The following is a 22,121-nucleotide window of genomic DNA, read 5'->3' on the forward strand; positions in this document are numbered from 1 at the left end:
GACTCACCCGCAGCCACCCAAACATAATGGGAGACAAAGATAAAGGCTACTGACCTTGTTACCCACACCTAAGATACTGGAAGTGCTGTGGGTTCTAGATACTAGGTGGGGTACTGCCTGAATGCGAGAGCTGGGGACTAATTCAGTGCCCTGGGACTCCCTAAAGGCTGACCTTGGGTGACAGGGTGGGAGTTTTGTCTCCTGCAGACAGAGGCTGAGCTGTGGAGGAGCGTGACAGGCCCTGCAGCACCGGGCGGGGCTAGCCAGTGCCTATTGTGGAAAGCCTGTGAAGTTGGTATGAGGATTCAGTGCTCCTATCCATACAAACTGAGTCATGAAGAATTTACAGCCCCCTAGGGACAGGCTCACATCTTGGTGCAACTTCCCTGATTCCACTGTGTTTACGCCTGGGAGGCATTTGGCCCGTTTGAAAAGATGCAGGTCCTTCTGCTCAGATTGATGTGACGGCTCTGTCTAGAGTCTGTGTAGGGAGATGCTGCTGTCCACGGTGCTGCAGAGAGCACAGCTCCTCCCTCCTCTTGCAGACAGGCAGCACCAGGCGTCATGTGACCGTCCCCTCCTTTCTGTTCCCCTCCCTCCCTCCTGGAGATAGAAGCTCAAGCCTGACGCCGCTGAAAAGGCAACTGCACTTGCCTTATTCAAAGACCTAAGGAAATTCTCTTTGACCGACACATGCTTCGAGCTCTGTTACAAGCTAAAGAGAAAAATCCATGCAGGTAAATGGCTGGCTCCTGGTTTGTGGGATATGGGGAAAGAGAGGTTGGGGAGGAAAGCCCCCATTTATCAGAGCTTGGATCTGCCGGATGCACAAGGGGCTGGTTGGTTTGCGTGCAGCGTTTTGAATAGGTAGATGGCAAGGAGATGAGATGGTGGAACTGAGGTAGTAAGTTAAAGGTTGGATGCGGTGATTTATGATCAATTGCAAGGCAGACTGGTGGTTTGGACACTCAGAAAATGAAATCAATCTTCGGCAATTTTTCTGTGTCTGCTGCTTTGATTAAATGTGTGAAATCAGAGCGGCAATGGAAAAGAAGATATTTTGGATGGGGGGGGGGGCTGACAGAAACAGAGGGCTTATGCAGGGAGTACATTGATATTTTGGGACGTTTTTCACTGGGAGCCAGAAAAAGGACACCCAGCTGCATTTATATATCTTTGAACCTGTTAAGGTACCTGCTGATGGCATGCGTTCTTAGAGGGGTAGAAATTATATCATAAACATATTAAAATAAATATAACTGCAGACTGTACGGGTAACAAAATCGATCATTCCAGTCGCTTAGGAAAGAATTTGGTTCTAGAAATTAGTAGAAATGAAAGAAAAAGATAAATGATACTGTTAAGACTGCTTTTGAATTAGGGCGCTTCTCTCTTTGGTTGTTTTTCAGATCCTTTTATTTCATCCTGTAATTTGTGCACTCTCTAGGTCTTCCCCGCACCAGGAGACAATCCTATGGATATTTATACAATAAGGATTCCGCCAAGGGTTGTAGATGCCTACTGACCTGCCATTTATTAAGGACTGATTGACCTATGGGTGTCTCTCCTTTCAAAAAGCTCAGTTAGGGCACCTGTGACTAAAACATATTTTTTAAGAATAAAATGGGTATGAAGGGGAGCAGGAAAGCATTTTACTTAACCGATGGGTAGCGGAGTCCAGTATTCTCACCTTATGTTTTTGTATGGGGGGAGGTTTGTACCCGAGGGTCCACTTAAAACATGTATGCCAAATAATTTGCCCCCTTTTTAAAATAAAGCTGCCTCTCCTGCTTTCAAAATGACTAGACAGACAGACTGTGCTGTTTATCGATAGTATATGAAATGTAGCGGTCATAATAAATAAGCAGTTAGGGTTTTCCCCCCCCCTTTCCTCTTTCTTGCTTTTTCTTTCTCTCTCTCTCTCTCTCTCTCTCTCTCTCTCTCTCTCTCTCTCTCTCTCCCCTGTTGTTGTGATATGTGCGTGTATGTATGAAAGAGAGAGAAAAGCAGCATAGACAGCTAGGCAGAGAGAGAGAGAGTGTCATCAATTTCATCTAGAAAAGATCTTCAAGTGGGATCCCCTGGCTCTATGGCTCTCCGCTGACAGCTGTAGGGATCGCTCTGTCATTCACTCCAGGCTCACACCTTCCCTATGTACACACACACACACACACACACACACACACCAGCTGGTCATTTCCCCCGTCCTCCTCTTCCTGATCTCCACCTTCCCTACACGTTCACACTACACACTGAACCACTCCTGCTGTACATCCCTCCTCCCCCTCAACACATACATATAACTGCTTTTTTCACACTCCCTCTAGATATGCACCTCCCTTGGTGTCCTCACTCACACACAGGACGCCTTCCCACACATAATCAACCCCATTTATGTGGCTCCCCCACATACACAAAATCACCCACCTGTGCCCCTTCCTGAACCCCTATTCCTGGGGTCCCACCTGACATACACAATCATCCCGTCCCCGCACTCACTCTACTCCCTCCCTCCCTTCTGGCTCCCTCCTGCTACACACACACACACACACACACACACACACACACACACACACACACACACACAATTACCCTATAGTGAACCCCTGCGCCCCTCCCCCCCACGCACCCCCTCTCACGGTGTCACATGCTCACAGTCTCTCCCACTCTTCACTACTCCCCTCCATACTTATGCAGACACACAACTCATCACCACGACACCCCCAAAACACAAAATGACTCCCCCATACACAGTTAATACACTTCCACACACGTTATAACCCACACAAAGCTCCACCCGTCCCTTTCACACACATATATGAAACCAATCTAGACAAACAGTGCCCCATCAGTCGCACAAGGACCCACAATCACAATGTCACATGCACACACAAGGCTCCTCCGCTCATACATCCCCCCTTTCGAGTCCTAGACACAAGAGAAACCGATACAGTAACACACACATTCGTCCCTTTCCCTTCACGTACACACAGTAACCTCCTACTACTCTGTCTCATTCAGACACACAGAATTACCCCGTTTTTCTCTCTCGCACACAATGTCCCATACACAATGACGCTATCATACAAGCACTATAGTAAGTTGACACCCCCGAGTGATCCCCTCTCTTACCCACACAGACCCCCCCCCATACACAAACACACACACTGACCCCACAAAAACACACGGCTGCTCTATCTCTCCCACACACGCACAGACATACCAATCACACACATTTCTTCTCTCTCCCCACCCCACATACAGATGATCCACAATCTCACATACACTGACCCTCACACATTACCCCCCCACACACACAGAGAGAGAGACCCACAGTCACACACACACTGACACCCCACAGAGCCACAGTCACAAACGCATTGACACCCCCAACAGACCCACGGCACAGTCACACACACTGACACCCCCCGCCCACATACATACTAACTCCCTCAGACTGGCCCCACTGTTCTCCCCCCCCCCCACACACACACAGTCACATACACACACTGCCCCCACACGCAGACAGACCCTCTAGTCACGCACACACACAGACCCACAGACGCCTCCCCCCTCCGAACACGAGTGGGAGAGGGCCGGAGGCTGCGGACAGAGGGAGGGAAGGAGGCAGGGGACTCCGTGACTGTAGCCAGGCAGCAGCGGGAGCTGCGGGGGTCTGTCCCGTTTGGGCAGCAGCTGGGTGGGCAGTGAAATCTTTTCTCTGTCCCCGGCTGCAGGGAGTGGAGGAGCCGGTCAGCCGGGCGGGGGCGGGGCGAGCGGAGGAGCCCGGGCAGGGTGGAGCTGCCTCGAGTGCTGAAGCCTGAGCACCGGGGCCGGTACGTGCGGAGCAGCCCCTCAATGCGGTACAATAAATTAATGCTGGATACGAGGAAAGGGCGTTAATTGGACCCTGCGCTGCTGTGTCCGGACGCTCCATGCCCGGGCTGGGGCAGGCATGAGCAGGGCGGAGGCGGCTGGGGCTGCTCTGCTGGGGCTTGTCTGGGGTTGCCATCTCCTGGGGTGACACGTTTCCAGCAGGCGCTACCCAGTGTCTCTGATCGTCCAACGCCATTGCCGAGGGCTGGCACCGACTAGGGGGATAACAAAGGCCGGGGACAGCCTCGCTGGTGCCTGCCTACTTTGCATTGCGTGGTGCTCGCAGTAGGTGACTGGCGATTAGTCGCTGCGGCTGCTGTCCATGAAGTTTCCAGTCCCCCTGCTCCCCTTGGGTACTGGTTCCTCTGGGGAACAACAAGCAAACATCGTTGAAGTTGAGAAGAGGCAAACAAAATGTAAGGGGGAGCACTTAGCGGCTCAGCACACGCCGGGCGCGTGGGGCTGTGGGGTGTGAGCACCCCGGGGAAGGGTCCTCTTGGGCAGCTTTGTGCTCCGGGGCCACACACCCAAAAGCCATGGGGAAGGCTCAGCACGGGCTGTAGAGCCGAAATTCCCTCTGCCTGGCGGCTGCCGGCTCACAGCTAGAATGGAAGTGGGCGGGGGAGGAGGGGTGCTCATTGGCGAGCCCTTAAAGCTGAGGGAGCGATTAGCAAATACGCATCTACCGAGAAACATATAAATAGGAGTTGGGGAGCGGAGAAATATGGGGGACACTTCTTTTAACGCTCCTGAAATGCTTTGGATTGAGAAAGCTCTTCGGAGGAACAGCCTGGATTGTGGCAAATACATTGTTTATTTTTTTAAAAATGGGGGGGGGGAGGTGTCCCTCTTAAATAGGGATAATTGGGCATTTATGCAAAATATTGTACCCTAGCCCAGAAGTATTAAACATCTGATATTAGCTGAACTGTGATGTGCATAATGTCAACAGCATAGCCTGCATCTGTATAATAACATAATGTATATAATGTATATGTAGCATAATGCCTGCATCTGTAACTTTCACTCTATGCATCCGAAGAAGTGAGGTTTTTACTCACGAAAGCTTATGCTCAGATAAATCTGTTAGTCTTTAAGGTGCCACCAGACTCCTTGTTGTTTTTAACAGCATAGCTGATGCCATTCGGATTTTTCCCTGCCCTAACAGATAATTTTAGCAGCAAAAGAGGTCAGATGGCAGAGAAAAATATAGTTTGAAATTTTCAGAACACCTTCTAAGAAACCATTATAATTCTGCCTCACCCTGTGAAAATAATGCCATATAAATTCAAACCATCTGACCCCTGCAGGGTGTTTGGTCCACTTTACATGTTCTTAAACATACTGGAAATAATCAGAACCAGGCTAGGTGGCACGGCGTGCATTAATATTGCTCTATAGTGTCACAGATGCAGATAGTCTATTAAATGAATTAAGTTAAAGGGAAACTCGGGTATCAATAAGAATAATTAATGCCTTTTAACAGCCCTTTCATTTTGAGCATAACAAGTCCCACAAAAATGAAATCTGGTACCAAAAGGTTTCAATGTTTTAAACAGTAAGTAGCAATCTTTATACAGTCAGTAGCACAAAAAAGCTTATTTTAGCATAAGGTTTAGGTTTAGTATAACAAGATATAAATTTTCAGTACCTCCAAATGTATTTACAAGTTTATTTTCCCTACTTTAAACAATGGTTCAAGTTAAGCATAAACTCAGATAAATTATTAGTCATGTGATTTAAATGTTTGTAGGATATAATTTGATATTGGTTTGTTTTAATTCTTTGCAGATTAAAAAAACCACAAAAACCTTGGAACATAGTTTTGGCCTTGTACAGGAGAACAGAAGAGAAGCTGTCATGCTTTGCATGTCAAGTAGCTACTGAGCTGCTTGACAGCTTCTGGATTCCAGCTCCACTGGGAATGAGGCAGCACAGGAAACCATGAGCAATGAGTCCTGTGGTCTGCTTCTGCTGCTATAACACCATGGCAGGCAGTCCATGATCCAACAGGAGGATCTGTCCTAGGAAGGCAGCACTGGAATTGGTAATTTATTCCCTGAGAAAAGAGAGGAAAAACCCTTGGGAAAATACAGTTGGTGGATAACATGTAAAAAGAAGTCCACACACATTGGGATACTGATGCATTCTTGCTGGGTTTGTGGATCCACTTGGAGAAGGGTTTTTTGACATTTCCCCCCCACTCCAAAGTTGGTAATGTGGGTTTTTGGTAAAATTTCTGCTGACTTATACATCCCTAGACACCTCTTGAGAAACCAAGTTGATAAGTGAGTAAGCCTATTGGTGTCTTCTTTTTTGCTGAAGATCTCTTGCAGTTCAGCCAAGATTGACCACCCAACACGTGGGTCATTCTTTGTAAGGGATCCTAGCTTACACGTGCATCTTGGGCACTCACAACCTGGGCCTCTCATACTAGGGAGGCATTTACATTAACCACAGTGTAAAGGGGAAATAAGAGTGAGTCAACTGTCTAGTGTGAGAGGTGACTGGAAAGATTTTACCCTGTCTGCTCCAGCCCCCCCACCACCTCTCCCCCCTCCACGCCCCCCTCTCCCCCGCCCAACCCCACGAAGAATGGGGGCTGTGCTCCTCAAGCGTGGGGGCTGTCTCCTGCTGTGGCTGGCCCTGCTACTGAGCTGCTGGGCTGAGCTTGGCAGTGGTCTGGAGTTCCCAGGGGCTGAGGGCCAATGGACCCGCTTTCCCAAGTGGAATGCCTGCTGTGAGAGTGAAATGAGCTTCAATATGAAGACACGCAGCTCCAGTGGGTTGGTCCTCTATTTTGACGATGAGGGGTTCTGTGACTTCCTGGAGCTGATTTTGACCCAAGGGGGGAGGCTTCAGCTTAGCTTCTCTATCTTCTGTGCTGAGCCTGCCACCCTGCTGACTGACACACCTGTCAATGACAACCTCTGGCACACAGTGGTCATCCACCGCCATTTTAAGAACACGACACTGCTCATTGACCAGACCGAGGCAAAGTGGGTGGAAGTGAAGTCCAAGCGGCGTGACATGACTGTCTTCAGTGGCCTCTTCTTGGGTGGGCTCCCACCCGAGCTGCGCTCAGCAACCCTGAAACTGACGCTTTCCTCGGTGAAGGACCGGGAGCCCTTCAAGGGCTGGATAACTGATGTCAGGGTCAACTATACACAGGCCTCACCTGTGGAGAGTCAGGAGGTGCGGCTGGATGATGAGCAGAGCCGCCTGTGCGCCAGGGATGATGTTTGCCTCAACGGTGGCATCTGCTCGGTGCTCAATGACCAGGCTGTCTGCGACTGCTCACAAACAGGCTTTCGGGGGAAGGACTGCAGTGAAGGTAAGACTTCACTTTAGCTTGACCTACCAACCACTCCCTTAATGGAATGGAAAGGTAGCAGATAAAGACTGCATGGTGTTTCTTCTGTAAGAGTGAATCTCTCTCTCTCGTCTGTACTTTCCCGCTCCTAACCTCATCCCTGACCCCTCTGTTATATCTCAACCCTCCCTCAATCATCTTCCAAGTGTTTCTGTGACAGAATATGGTGTGATTATTTTCTCCAAAGTTGGGAGATAGGAAAGTGTAAACTAGGGTTGTTCCTGTTGATGGTGACCTGGGGTTATTTGTGGTGTGATAGGGAGTAATATGGGGTATTCATGGTGGGGGAAAGGGCAATCTGAGTTTACTCTTAAAAAGTGGGTAATGTAGAATTATACTTGGGTAGAGACCTTATTTGATTTTTGATGGGTATAGCGGAGAAATTATCTGGGTTTAATTTTTGTTGGGGGTAGGGGAGGCCTGATTTTATTCATTCTCCCTACTGGTATACTAACATGCTTGAAGTAAAATCAGTGATTTATTTGTGAAATTCCTTAATGTGATGAGAATCACAATTGATCAGAAAAGTTAAACAAAAGACTTATAGTTTCACACCAAGGGGAATGGCATAGTATTGTAATATTTTTTAACAATTCTAATGCCAGTCATGTAGACAGAGGGTAAGAAGGGAAGTGGAAAATATTTACCCCACAGCTGGGAAATGATTGAATATTTATAACCAGTAAGAAAGCTAAGAAAAGGAGATGTTCCCTGGTTTCTCACCTACAAATAAATCACTGAGGAAATGAGACTCATCTCCAGTGTCCATTATTATGGGGATTTGGAAGCAATGTTAATATGTTTATTTTGCAAACATATCTAGAGCTTTTTAACAATAAATTATTCTTAATTTTGCTAGTTCATGTGCAACTACTTTGCAGCTATGTAAAATGACAGAGAATTTTTGTGTGTGTATCTAGAACAGAATTTAGGGGTATGCGAATGAGAATTATGAAAAATTATAGGATATATTAAAGGACATAATAAAACTTCATATCAAAATTTGAATGTAAAAACATAAAAAGAAGGTAAAATAGGCATTATGTATCCCAAATGAAGGTGGTCATTGAGCAGTTGCATGACATTTATGGCTGAGTAATTTGCCTTTATCATTTCTATCAAATTTCACTTACCATAGAAAAGAAGAAAGCGTTATTTGTGGGTGATCTTTATTATGTAACACCTTTTGTTCTCAGTGACAATACTTATATATACAGTCACTCTGCATCCTGTTTACTTTGTCAGCTGTTTATCTCTGCTCTGCTATTTGTTTGGGGAAAAAAATCAAGTCTTTTTACGTTTGTAAATATCATTACAATGAAAGAACAATAAAGGATAGTTTCACAGTGTAACAAACTTGTACCTTCACTAGCACATAATTCAAGACACTGTAGGATGAGAACATCTTCTATACTGATCTAAATAATGTTCATATTTTTTTTATGTGGTACCAGATACCACTAGGCATGTGTGAAATATTGAGGTTTCCTTGTTTCTGTAAATTAGGTCCTGTTATAAATCATGCAGAAAATGATCAAGTATTACAATTTGGTTACTGCAACAATGGCAATTACAGATTGTTATAAGGTTAATACATGAGAATACTCTATAAAAACAAATTATTTGGCACACATTGGTCTTAACACCTCAAAGCAGTTTATTGAAATATTGATATAGATAAAACAATTACATGTAAAATCAACAGAAAGTGAAAAATCTCTTCTTTAAGTTAGGGAAGTAAAATGAAATAATGGCAGGTATTTTTAAAGGCAAACCATATTACTCTGTTAATATTAGAAACAAATAAAAAACAGTATATATTGCAAAATGTCTGATTCACACATATAATAGGAAACTACGTAGTAAATTGCATTTTGGAGCCCACCATTTGAGTGACATCGTGGCCCCATTGAGGCCAATGGGAGTTCTGCCATTGACTTCAAAGGGGCGAGTATTTTATTCATTATGTTTTGTAACCTCTAAGACGCCTTATAAAATACACTTCTACCCCGATATAACGCGACCCTATATAACACAAATTCGGATATAACGCGGTAAAGCAGCGCTGCGGGGGGGTGGGGGGGATGGGGCTCCGCACTCCGGTGGATCAAAGCAAGTTCGATATAACACGGTTTCACCTATAATGCGGTAAGATTTTTTGGCTCCCGAGGACAGCGTTATATCGGGGTAGAGGTGTGCTCTATATGTGCTCAGTACTGAATAATTGTATAGGACCTAATCCTGCTTCCATTGAAATAAAGGGCCAAATTCTCATTTACATCAGTGGGACAGGACTGGACTTATCATTTTTATTTGTTAATGAACCACTCAGAAGCAAACCTGTCAGCTTTTGAGGAAGAAAATAGTGGCTGTTTGTATCCACTTTCAAAGATTTGAACTACTATGTAATTACATTGTTTTTCTTATGAGAACTTAGATGGCACAGAAAATGGAGAGGGATAAAGTGATACCATTGTGCCATCAAATCCCTGCTATTGATCTTTACATTCTTTATTATCATGGCAATTATATCAATAACTTATTCTATTACCCAATAACTTTATTGAGGGTCAGATCTGGCATTTCTTGTGCATATGAGTTTCCCAGTGGGGTACTCTAGGAATGCAGAATTGGTACTTGGAATGGAGTGATCTAGATGGATATTTTTACTTCTGTTTTACATTTTCATGTTTATTTGACTAGAGATAGTACACCCTCTTCTCACCTCCTTTGGCCTTACTCTTTTATCTGAAACTGTAACCAAACCTGTTCAGTTGCATTTTTTTTCCTGAGAAGGAAAAAAGTTCAGTAAATTTATTTTTCATTATTTTTCATTTTGTATACCTCTGCACCTTTGTATTCTGGCTCAGGCCAGAGTTATATAATACAATGAGATATTTCTAGGCCATAGGAAAACAATAGTAACAGCTCTTTCAAAATTTCCATCCCTATTTTGCAGATTTGAGAGGTCTAGATAATTGCAATAATGATACCAACCCTGCAGTCCTTAGGATGGGATTTTCAATAGTACTTATGAGGTCTAAGAACTTTAAGAAAAAACTATTGACTTTGAATAGGTCAATTGGGAGTTAAGTGCCTAAATACCTTTGAAGATCTGGGCATTAGTCACTTTTGGAAATCCCATTTCTTAGTCTTTATTGAGGCAAAACTCCCACATAAGTACCAAATTCCACAGAGCCTTATTTGTGTGAGAAATCTTTAGTCAAATAAGTATTCCCATTGGGTTTGACTTCTCTATCCCTTGCTGGTGTAGATCAGGAGTAGCTTCATTTAAGTCAATTGAGTTACACCAGTTTGTAAGTGAGAGGAAAATTAGATACATTGGATTCAATTGAATTACTTGCTTGAGTAAAGATTACTCATGGGAGTTAAGGTTACAGACTTAAGACCCCCGTCAGTAAGAGTTTTTGGCCAAGTCAGAACAAAAGGACAGGCATTTTGCCTGAGTATAGACAGTATTGAGCCCAATGGTTAGAAAGGCATTCAAACTTCAGACATTTATCTGAACGGACCCAATCCTCCATACTTTTTAAAGTTGGCCCAATATTATCTGTAACCCCCAGTTTTAGCTTTAAAAACGTCGTGGCATGTTATTCCACATGTTTATTAATATTTTCAATATGGATTAGCTTTCTTGTATTGCCTTATCATAATTAGTAATATTTATGGCACTACACTCAAATAAAAAAAATACTATTGTGGAGCTCTTCATCATGTCCCCAAATACTGCAAAGCTACCAAAATGAAAACATGGAGTCAGTAGTGCCATAAGTGTACATGACATTAATTTTTGCTTTTATTGCATTTCTTATGCATTACACTGAAAATATGAGCTTGGGATGTAATTTGCTACTGATATAGGCAAGGGAAATTTTATTTTACCTCATTGAAGTGGCTTGACGCAAAGAACAATGTGCAAAATTAGTTAAAAAATTTTATCTGAGGGATATGACTCAGGGTAAAAAATATTATAATGATGATACCAGTTTTCAAAGGCATTTCTGAGAACTATGAGAGGACTCTATTCAATACTAACAGTATGCAGTTTTGCATCGAGAAAAATTGGTGCATTTTAGTTCTGGGATTGGGGAAAACTATTCATCAGAAAGACTGGTCTTTAATATCTGGTTTTTGGTAAAGTGAACTAGGATCCTAGACAGCTACAGAGGAAAAAGAATTTATGTTCAAGAATTTTCATCTCATCCTTCCTATTTTGCTCCTTATTTTGGACATTCATAACCTAGAATAAGAAAGCTTTTTAAAATATTGAATTAGTCTATCAAAACAGGAATTTTATTTAAATATATATGCAAAGCTAGAACAGTCCAATGTATCATTTAGTTCAGTATTCTGTCTCTGACAGTAGCCACTACCAGATGCTAGTGAAGAAGGATGAAATAAAACAAACACATAATGCACCTAAATACTTTGCATTGGCAGAAATTTCCTGGTGACCTCAGGAAATGTTTATGCCCTTAAACTTTTTTAGTTATTTAATTACTAATGTAATCTTCATATATATGTCTTATTCTTTTTTTGAATATTGCTAATACTTTTGTCTCAGTCATATTCTGATGTGGTGAGTTCCAAACATAATTATTCTTTGGATTAAAACTTATTTTCTTTTAATATTCATTTTTAATTTTGACTGTCCTCTTGGTCTTCTGTTAAGGGAAAGAATAATTAATAACCATGTAGCCATTCATAGGAAGGGACATCCTCATGATTAAATCTTCAGCAGTTGATTCCAGCTGTGGATTGTCATCTGGTGATTTTTCAGTGATTCAAGCCCATATGTCTCAAACTAGCCAGGCTTTGGATTTTTTGTTTATATTTGCAGTCTGTGTTTATATTTGTTTCTCCTTATTGGCCTGTTTTTAAAGTAATCTACTATTCCAAGTCCCCTTTTGAAAACCCTCATGTTCTAATTTCACTCCTGTCATGCCTTACTTTTGAGCATAATATAAAAAACATGTTGGTATTAATAATCCTTGCAAGGTGCATGTTTGCCAGCAAAGCTGTTCCATAGTCTTATGAGAGCCTTCAGTTTTACATTGGAGGGAATCATTGCCACCTTTGTTGCATCCTGCTTGAACTCTTAGGTAATATTATGGTCTCTAAAAAACACAGCATACGACCATAACATTTACCACGGGGAAAATTTTCCTCTTGGATCTACACTTCAGGTCCCTTATCTTCAGTTTGCATCTCTGTTACATAAACTGTACTTGTTCCACCTGTGGAATCCCCATCACTGTCAATGGCTACCAGGGTGTTCTGCATGTGAGATGAGTGCAGCATGTGCTACAGAGATCCACAGCTGACTGAGTTAAGGATAGCTTTATAGGAAGCTAGGAATTTACTTTAAATCAAAACCTTTTAATATTTTAAAATAGTTTCTTTTTTATAATTACAATAAAAACATTTTAATAAAATAAACATTTAGGAAAATAGTCCCAGAACCCCTTTTAATTAGAATTGAAAACAGTGGATCCTTTGCACTCAGTAGTATGTAAATAGAACTATTATGATACCATTTTAAGCTAGGATTTTGCATGTTTTTGTAAATGCAATTTGATGCATTAGTTTGTTTGCCAGGACTTTACATAGTAAGATATTGATTTCAGTGTGTTCCTGTAACATCACAGCACTTCAAATATTGTGTCATTGGTTATGAGAAACTGACAGGCTGTTTTATATCATCTTGCTGCTTGTTGCACATTGCTAATCGTGGCATTGTAATTCTTTCAATGGACCCCTTACTGTACAGCATAAATCTTAGTACCCCCAAATCAATATTTTTTACATAGTGGGGCAGATGTTCCCATCTGTTCCAATCCCCAGTGCATGTGATATTTCTTTCACTCGAGAGTCCATATTGCAGACCAATGGAGAAGTAAGATTCTTGAAGAATATGACAAGAAGTTTCACTCCTAGTGGCTTTTATCTAGGAGCTTTTATTAGACTGGTTATTCAGAAGTCCCCAGTTATATATTAAATTAGTGTAATTGTCAACATACGTAACAACTGCTGATTAAAAATAGCTGTTGTGATGTCATTAAAGACTAACTTTAGTATTTGGTACATTCAGGTCTGTTAGCTTATTTTTGTATATATAACAAAAGTGCCCGGTAACAACTTTAAAATAAAGGTGCTGATCCAGCAACCATTGAAATCAATGGGAGTATCTGAACTGACTACAATGGCAGTTGGATCAGGGCCCTGTAAACTTTGAATATGTTGTCTTTTAAAACGTGAGCTGTTATTTACTAGGAACACACAAAACATTCCAGGGTGTAGAAAAGCATTTTCTCTCTTTTGCTACATTCTAACCGAAAATTGTATAAACTGATTTATGAAATTTAATTTTACTGGATTTTGAAGGGTATACTGAGAATTTGTGTGCAAAATTGAAGCTGAGGGCTAATTAAGATGATTGAGTTATAATCCTTTCAGAAATGGGGTTTATGGTAGAAATGTGACAGACCCACACATTTTCTGCTACTGCCAGTGCCACCATAATAAAGAAAACACTGCTAGACAGAATCCAGTATATCTCTCCCCTCCCCCCACTTAAAACAGTTAGATGTTATTTTTTTATTTATTACACTGAACTGGAAGCTAAGTTTTAATATTACCCCTTGAATAAAATAGTTTTGGTTTTTCTCACCAAGTTTGACCCTTTCTCCACTGACTCCCTCCCTATGTTCCATTCATGGGATCTCAGAGCAATATGCAGCATTCAAACTTGCAGAAGTTTAAGTTCAGTTTTGTCAGGCTAGAAAGCAGTACTTTTTGGTGAGTTTAAATTAATGTCTGAACCATTCTCTTGGCCATAGATGTATCCATTATAACCAATATGCACAAAAAGTCAGTAGCTAATATGAGTGTAGAAGGGCGGAGCACAAGATTTTGAGTCAGCCTTGGTATTGTGTAGTACTGGGCAAGCCGCATCATCTCTTTGGTTTTAATTTCCCCATCTGTAAGATAAGGCTAATGATACCTAACTATCCACCTCACAGGAGCATTGAGGATTTTCTGCCTGATTCTCAGCCTTTGAAGGATTAGACCTTATACACCTCTACCTCGATATAACGCTGTCCTCGGGAGGCAAAAAATCTTACCGTGTTATAGGCGAAACCGTGTTATATCGAACTTGCTTTGATCCACCGGAGTGCGCAGCCCTGCCGCCCCCGGAGCACTGCTTTACCACGTTATATCCAAATTTGTGTTATATTGGGTCACGTTATATTGGGGTAGAGGAGTATTATTAAACCCCCTCTGTGAAATCAAAGGTTTGCAGCTCATTCTAACATCCTGCAACATTTTCATTCCACACAGCCAGCTCTCATCAGTTTGTTCTGCAGTTGCTCCCCATCCCCATCATCTATATTAAACTCACCACCCAGCATGTTGCTCCTCTACTGTGCATAGCATCTCTTCCACTAGGTGGGCTGGAATATGTGGAATACTAGATGTGAGCTAATAGGCAAGGGAGAGCCAGGTAGCAGTTGGCCAATCTGGTTTTCCTCACTTCTGTTACACTTCCCATCTGCCACCCTCTCCAAAATTACTGTTCTCTAGGCCTGCCTTGTGCATCAATGAGGACCTAATATTCAGTGTTAGAGCACAGAGGAGAACCCAGGTTCCCAGTGGTACATTTATAACATACTTTCTATGCTATGCTCCTTTGTCTTGTATGGTGACATTTCATTCTCTTTGGCTCTGATATGCCACAGGATCTGCTAGCATGGAACTCTGTACCCATATAGAGATCCATTGATTTCAGTGGGTCTCCACACAGGGATCCATGCTAGGGGATCCTAATGTAGAATCAAAAACTTTATTAGTGATTAACAGTTGGAATTTAAAAAAAATAACTTTTAGTGTCTCTATTAATTTTTTGACTCCTATTACTGTTTATCAACAACTTTTATTTAGCTAGATTCTTCCCATTCATGTATTATTGTACTGTACAGTTAACCATGAGAGAGCCATCAATCAATCAGTAGTAAACATAAAAAGAGAAATCCTTGCATTCTTGAGTTACACCAAATATATTCAGCTAATCTAGTTTGGCTTGCAAGAAGGCGATAAGCGATAAAGAGAGGTTTAGATACTAGTGTTTTTGATCACTGTGATTCTCCTATGTTACTTTAGCCATGCCTTGAACTTTGAGCCTTTGAGTTAGACTCCAGTAACCAGTGAATTCAGTAGTCCTGGTAGATAGTAGATAGGGTGCAATCCTGAAAGGAGCTGAGAGCCCTCAACTTCCATTAAAGTCAATTTGAAGTCCCATTGACTCATGTTTAGAATTATGGCAAACCCAGTAACCTGTTGATTCTCAACATAATATTCAACTGGGGACACAAAAGGAGAGGAGTTTGGGGTGAAATAAATAAACTGCTGATTCTGACTGTAGTTGTAATATTCATCTGGAAACTCTATAGAGAGAAGGTCTTTTCATAGATTCAAGTATTTTAAAACATTAATATTATTTAAAAACATGCTTACAAACCATTGCATAAACTGAAAAGTTGTGTGAGTAATTTTGTTTTAAATTTAAGGTACTCAATAATTTATTGGAAAACGGGTGTTTTACCAGAAGTGAGATTTTTATATCGGTGATAATACAGGTATAATTTGATACGGACTTGTATCCAATGGAAGCAACATGGCCATTGTTGCCCACCATCAATTGTGAATTTTGTATATTATGCATAAGTATGTTGTGCTGGAACTCAAATCAGACCTGTGCTTACTCTGTGGCCCATTACACAAGATTTATAATGAGAAGCACTATCCTGTTGATTTTTACCTCATTTTACTTAAAAGCATAGAAGCTAGATTCCTATTATTCTTCTAAAGTCTCTCTGTAGTTAAGAGTACATGTACAGCCATTAAGGAAATGTTTGACATTACACTATATAACTGGAGATATATACAGCAGTTCCAAAGTTTCAGAATAACTTCTTAATTTCGGATGCATCTTAACCTCTGCCTTGCTCTTTGTCTTATGTGTTTTAAGTGTTTATAAAAAATGACATTTATTTAGAAGAAATCTCCTTGAATATTTTAATTCTTAAAAAATTAAAATATACCAAGGCAAGCATACTGTATGTTCCATAAAAATAGGGATAAACTTTGCAACTCAGGGATCTTACAAACAAATACATAAGTCCTAAGTACTTATTGTCAGCTATATCCTGCAAATCTTTATTTAAGTGTGTAGAGATGAATCAGGGATGTCTAAAAAAATCTGGCATGTCTTGCACCCCCAGAAAGGGCATCTCGCACCCCTAGGGGTGCGTGCACCCCAGGTTAAGAACCACTGATCTAGACTGTTCTCAGTGGTACCAGATGACAGAACAAGGAGTAATGGCCTCAAGTTGCAGTGAGAGAGGTTTAGGTTGGATATTAGGAAAAACTTTTTCACGAGGAGGGTGGTGAAGCACTGGAATGGGTTACCTAGGCAGGTGGTGGAATCTCCTTCCTTAGAGGTTTTTAAGGTCAGGCTTGATGAAGCCCTGGCTGGGATGATTTGGTTTGGGATTAGTCCTGCTCTGAGCAGGGGGTTGGACTAGATGACTTCCTGAGGTCCCTTTCAACTCTGATATTCTTTAATTCTATGAAAACAAAAGAAAAAAACACTAAAATTGGTTAGCATAAAGTTATAGCTTTAATTTCAAAGCACAAAAGTAAAGAAATTCAGAATTAAAATTTAGACTTAGGGCCAAATTCCATGTGTGTGATTGATATGCACTGATAGCAGTGTGTTAGCTGTCCTAAGGGCAGAATTTGTCCCTTTTGGTTTAATTCATGCTAATATGCCAAGTACTGAAGAGAACTGTAAGCAGTAGGTGATGCTTTATATGTCGCAATTAGAGATGGAGCCAAGCTGCAAAGTTTGGATATGGTACTGAGATTTTACCATGACAGAAGTTGTTTTGATCTGGGATTTTGATTTAGGCCATTGTTTGCAACACCTGAGCATATGAAGGCAGACTAAGGACAGAGTTAAAGGCCCCATTTTAGAGCATTTCTCAACCACTTTGCACTCCAATTTGTCCACCTGGAAACTGGAAACAGTAATACTTACCTGTCTCTCAGAGGCCCAGTCCTTCAATTCTTGCACACCCTAAACTGTCATGACTTCAAATACATTTGGGGTTATGCAGGGAATGCAGGAATAGGACTCCAGGGTGTTATGAGGATTAATTAGTTAATATTTGTGAAGCACTTTGAAGATGAAAAGTGCTTTAGAAATGCTAAGTATTATTATCAATATTAATAAAACAGTTCTAAAACTCTTTGCTTTTGAAGGTTTGCTATATTCAACAGCCTTTGCCAGCCAATTAATGGAGTGAAATCACTGTGCCTGATACTTCTCTCCCATCAATGTAAATCAGGATTAATACCCCTGAAGTTAATAGAGCTAAATCATTGAAAATGGGTCTGACATCAGAATTAGGCCCACAGATATTGGATGAAATTGTGCCTGCTACCTCTGGTCATAAAGAACAGTGTTACAATTGTGTAACTATTAAAGCACTCAAAAATGATTGGGAAGTCCAAATAGGATTAACCTTGCCCACTACTACGTGATATTACCCTCTGATCCTTGTAGGGAGATTTTCCTCTCATCCAGATGCACAGCAACATGTTAGTAGCTCAAAAATGAATGGAAAAGAAGCTTTCCTGCCTTGATACACACACATATGTTATCTATAATTACTTATTCCACCCTTTAATTTGCCTGTATTTGTGCAGGCATAACACAAAGTGACAATGCAATTTTCCATTGAAAATTACAAAAGAATGACTAAAAGAATCACGTACTTTAACCCCCACCCTCGCCCTTCTGCAAATATGTACTAGGCTGTACTAAAATACCTGCCCTTTGAAACAAGCATGTCTATTTTTTTCATCAGTGCATTTGAACTGATTTTCATGCTCCTTTTGCTGTTTTCAGATATCCATTTGCTGTATAGTTTTTAAAACCTAGCCCAATATGGCCAGTTAAATTCTTTCTCTAAATACAAACAACCCGACTGTTGCAAAGCTAATTATATATAACAAAAAAAACCCTCTATTTAAAAACGTAATTGAGGTTCCAGAGTCAAGCATGTCAGAATTAAGGTTGCTTGTGCAATCTTAATTGAGCCCTCTTGTGCGTAAGTATTGTGATACAATCTTTAATTACATGGTCACATACTATTTTTTCTACAGGGCCCCTGCTTCATTCAGTGCAGGATGGATGGTGCTCACTTCGAGGCAATGAACTTAATGAGTCAATATTTTGTTTTCTCCTCTATTCATTGTGTTTCCCCACAATGTATTTGCTACACACTGTTCATACACTTCTCTGAAGTCAGAATTATTCACTTCCATGTGGGCTTTTCTATGGCGCTTTCCACTACAGTATCAGAGTGCTACACAGATATTAATTAATATATTTTCAAAACATTCCTGTAAGGTGAGGTGGTGGTACTATCTCTGTTTAACCGATGGGGAACTAAGTCACAGGCAGATTAAAGTCAAAAGCATCGGCTTATTTTTGGATGCCCAATTCAAGACATGAAGGATCTGGTTATTTTTTAACATTATATAACACTGTACAGGTTCAAAGCACAGCTCCCATTGACTTCAGTTTCAGCTATGAGTGCTCAGCACTTCTGGAACTCAGATTCCAGGGTCTCAGGTCAGGCAACAAGAAAATGAGGAACACACAATTAGTCACCACCTCTGCAAAAAATTTGCGTGCTTTTGCCTAGGAGCCAGACCTGCTGCTGGCCGCTTTCAGGGTGCAGTGCAGTCCACGGTGCCAGGACAGGCAAGAAGCCTGCCTTAGCATCCCCGCTGCACCACTGTCTGGGAGCCGCCTAAAGTAAGCCCATACCCCAATTCCCTGCCCCAGCCCTGAGCCCCCCCAAATCTGGAGCCCCTTCCCGTACGCCAACCCCCTCATCCCTTGCCACACCCCAGAGCCTGCACCCCAGCCCAGAGCCCTGACCCCCTCCCACACCCGAATCCTCTGTCCCAGCCCTGAGCCTCCCCAAAACCAGGAGCCCCCTCCTGCACCCCGAACTCCTCATCCCCAGTCCTCCCCCCAACCCTCTGCCCCAGCCCTGAGCCCCTCCCACACCTCAAACCCCTTATCCCCAGCTCTGTTGGGTTGGAGCATCAACAATTTTTTTCAACTGGGTGCCAGAAAAAAAGTTTGAAAACCACTCCTGAAATGTTTTTTACTTTACCTCTTTGTTACACTGATCCTTAAAACAGCCAACCTCTTTTAGATGCAGAGCTGTTCCCTATAGGAAACCTTAAATTTGACAGGAAATAGCACCGGATATAGTCAGATCCCATTTGTCTCCAGTGCTATTTGATATCTCTGAGACCTGTTTTGTTTTTGTTTTTTTTCTGACCAGTGAAGGGAGTTAAATTAAAGCAACCTGATCTTAGAGTCACTTAAAGTATGTCCTCAGCCCAGCAGCACTCTGCATAAAATATTTTTTCCTTTTTAGTACAGAAATAAAAAAATCCTGCATGGGGAGTGAGGTACAAATTTACTAACCTGATGAAATTCTAGAATGCAAACAAACATTTGGTTTGTTGTTTTCCATCACATCCAAAAATAGATAATTGGATATTTGGCCACCATTTATTCAGAACTCAGAGTACACTCGTGCTCAAACAAAATCTTATTTGACAATTTTTTAACATTAATAGCTTTATTAAACAATATTTGGCTTGTTAATGAGTAAAGACAGAATTGTTCTTCAGTTTAATAAAATTTCCAGAAACAACATGTCATGAACGGTGTTAGAAGATTCATTCTCTTACTTGTAATACCTAGCCAAATAAAAATAATTATTATCTTTACATAAGGTTTATTTTAATAAACAGTGATAAGATCATTTTTGTCATTGTTAATACTGCGTCGCCAATGTTTGTAAAATAATGATACTTTACACATAAACAGCTAATTATTTTTTAACAAAAAGAACAGGAGTACTTGTGGCACCTTAGAGACTAACAAATTTATTAGAGCATAAGCTTTCGTGGACTACAGCCCACTTCTTCGGATGCATATAGAATGGAATAAATATTGAGGAGATATATATACACACATACAGAGAGCATGAACAGGTGGGAGTTGTCTTACCAACTCTGAGAGGCCAATTGAGTAAGAGAAAAAAAACTTTTTAAGTGATAATCAAGATAGCCCAGTATAGACAGTTTGATAAGAAGTGTGAGAATACTTACAAGGGGAGATAGATTCAATGTTTGTAATGGCTCAGCCATTCCCAGTCCTTATTCAATCCTGAGTTGATTGTGTCTAATTTGCATATCAATTCCAGCTCAGCAGTCTCTCATTGGAGTCTGTTTTTAAAGTTTTTCTGTTGTAAGATAGCCACGCGCAGGTCTGACATTGAATGGCCAGACAGGGTTAAAGTGTTTGCGGATACAGACTAACATGGCTGCTACTCTGAAATCTATTTTTTAACAATTTACTTAATTGATTCAGTCATTATCTTCTTCTGGTAGCCCTGTTATTTCCAGATTAACTAATTTCCAATGTGTTTCTTTAAAGTTTACCAAAGTTGCTTGAACTTCTATCTTTATAGCTGAGATTGATTTCTGAAGACAATATAGCCTTTTAATAATCATTCTGAAAAGTACTATAGAGTCTCTTTCAGGACTTTTAAAATGAAAGATTCTACTGATAGCATATAATCTTCATGTGAACTGGAAAATGAATTGCCTTGTTTCAAGGAGTCTATTTGCATATGAACATTTTTAAAAGATAAACTGAGGTAAACAAAGATCTAAAAAGAAATAGAAGTGAATAAGAACAATAAAAAGCAGCACCATCCTTGAACCAAATTTGGAGGGGAAAAATGCTGGAATTCCCAGTGCTGAACATTTTGATTGCTGCCAAAAACCTTTTGGGAATTGCCTTGCTTGTTGCCAATGTTTTGAAAATAGGGACCATGGTATTGAGACATATTTAAATTAAGTATTTGAAGTAAAGATAAGTGTCATTTCATTTTTCTCTCTGGTTTTATGCAGTGTATGGCACAGAATAGAGACTTCATTTAAGTAACAGAACAAAAGAAACAGACACACACACACAAAAACTTGTAGCAGAAGTATCTATCTGAAAAGTTATTAAATGTCACTATAATTTATCATGATCATACAGGGTTCAGGAAATATATAGATAATGCGCCTGATGTATACTCCCTCCTTACTTCTGCAGGAGGCAGAACAGTCAAGCCTTATTGTGCCTAGCCCCACAATTCCACTGATGACAAAGTCAAGTCTTAGAGTGATCCTCTAAAATATTGGGTTCAGCATGAAAATGAGTTGCGCTGCAATCATGGTCCTAACTAATTTTATACAACTGCCTTCAGTGAAGGGAAGCTGCTACTGTATAAGGGCGTAACCTATACTTTGCAGGATTGGGCCTTAAAATTACTGTTAGGGGTGCTGAAACAATTTGTATAGGAGGGGTGTTGAGAGCCATTGAACCAAACAGTAAACCCTGTATATGATGGAAACTACTTCAAGACTGGGGGTACAGCAGCACCCCCTGTTTCAACACCTATGGCTACTGTAGACCATCGTTGTATTTAGAGGCTAGTACCTTCAGAAGTCCATGGAGTCAAATAAGTAGAAGAAATCCTGAAAAAAAGCAATAGAAAAACATGCAAAGCAGAAGAGAGGAAGGATGGGCTTGTATTTAGGCACTGGATGGGGACTCTGGATATCTGAGTTCAGTTCCCATCTATGCCACAGACTTCTTGTGTGACTGTGAGCACTTATTCTCTCTGTGCCTTTGTTCCAG

The 22,121-nt window shown here is 41.1% G+C and overlaps 1 protein-coding gene across 42 annotated transcripts in view; it reads left to right on the forward strand.

The window, feature by feature from the left end:
- Window positions 1–602: 602 nt before the first annotated feature.
- Window positions 603–22,121, forward strand: part of NRXN1 (neurexin 1) — a 1,213,652-nt gene continuing 1,192,133 nt past the window's right edge. For 33 of the 42 annotated variants that reach the window (XM_042861199.2, XM_042861202.2, XM_042861206.2 and 30 more), the window contains exons 1-2: window positions 603–737; window positions 5,668–7,210. In XM_042861199.2, the coding sequence (XP_042717133.1) occupies window positions 6,472–7,210 (739 nt within the window). In that variant the 5' untranslated portion in view covers window positions 603–737; window positions 5,668–6,471. Of the gene's footprint in view, window positions 738–3,678; window positions 4,293–5,667; window positions 7,211–22,121 lie in introns of those variants that run through there. The other 9 variants (XM_042861200.2, XM_065589579.1, XM_065589581.1 and 6 more) reach the window with 3 other exon arrangements.

Source organism: Chrysemys picta, chromosome 3 (assembly GCF_011386835.1).
Source record: "Chrysemys picta bellii isolate R12L10 chromosome 3, ASM1138683v2, whole genome shotgun sequence".
Lineage (NCBI taxonomy): Eukaryota > Metazoa > Chordata > Testudines > Emydidae > Chrysemys > Chrysemys picta.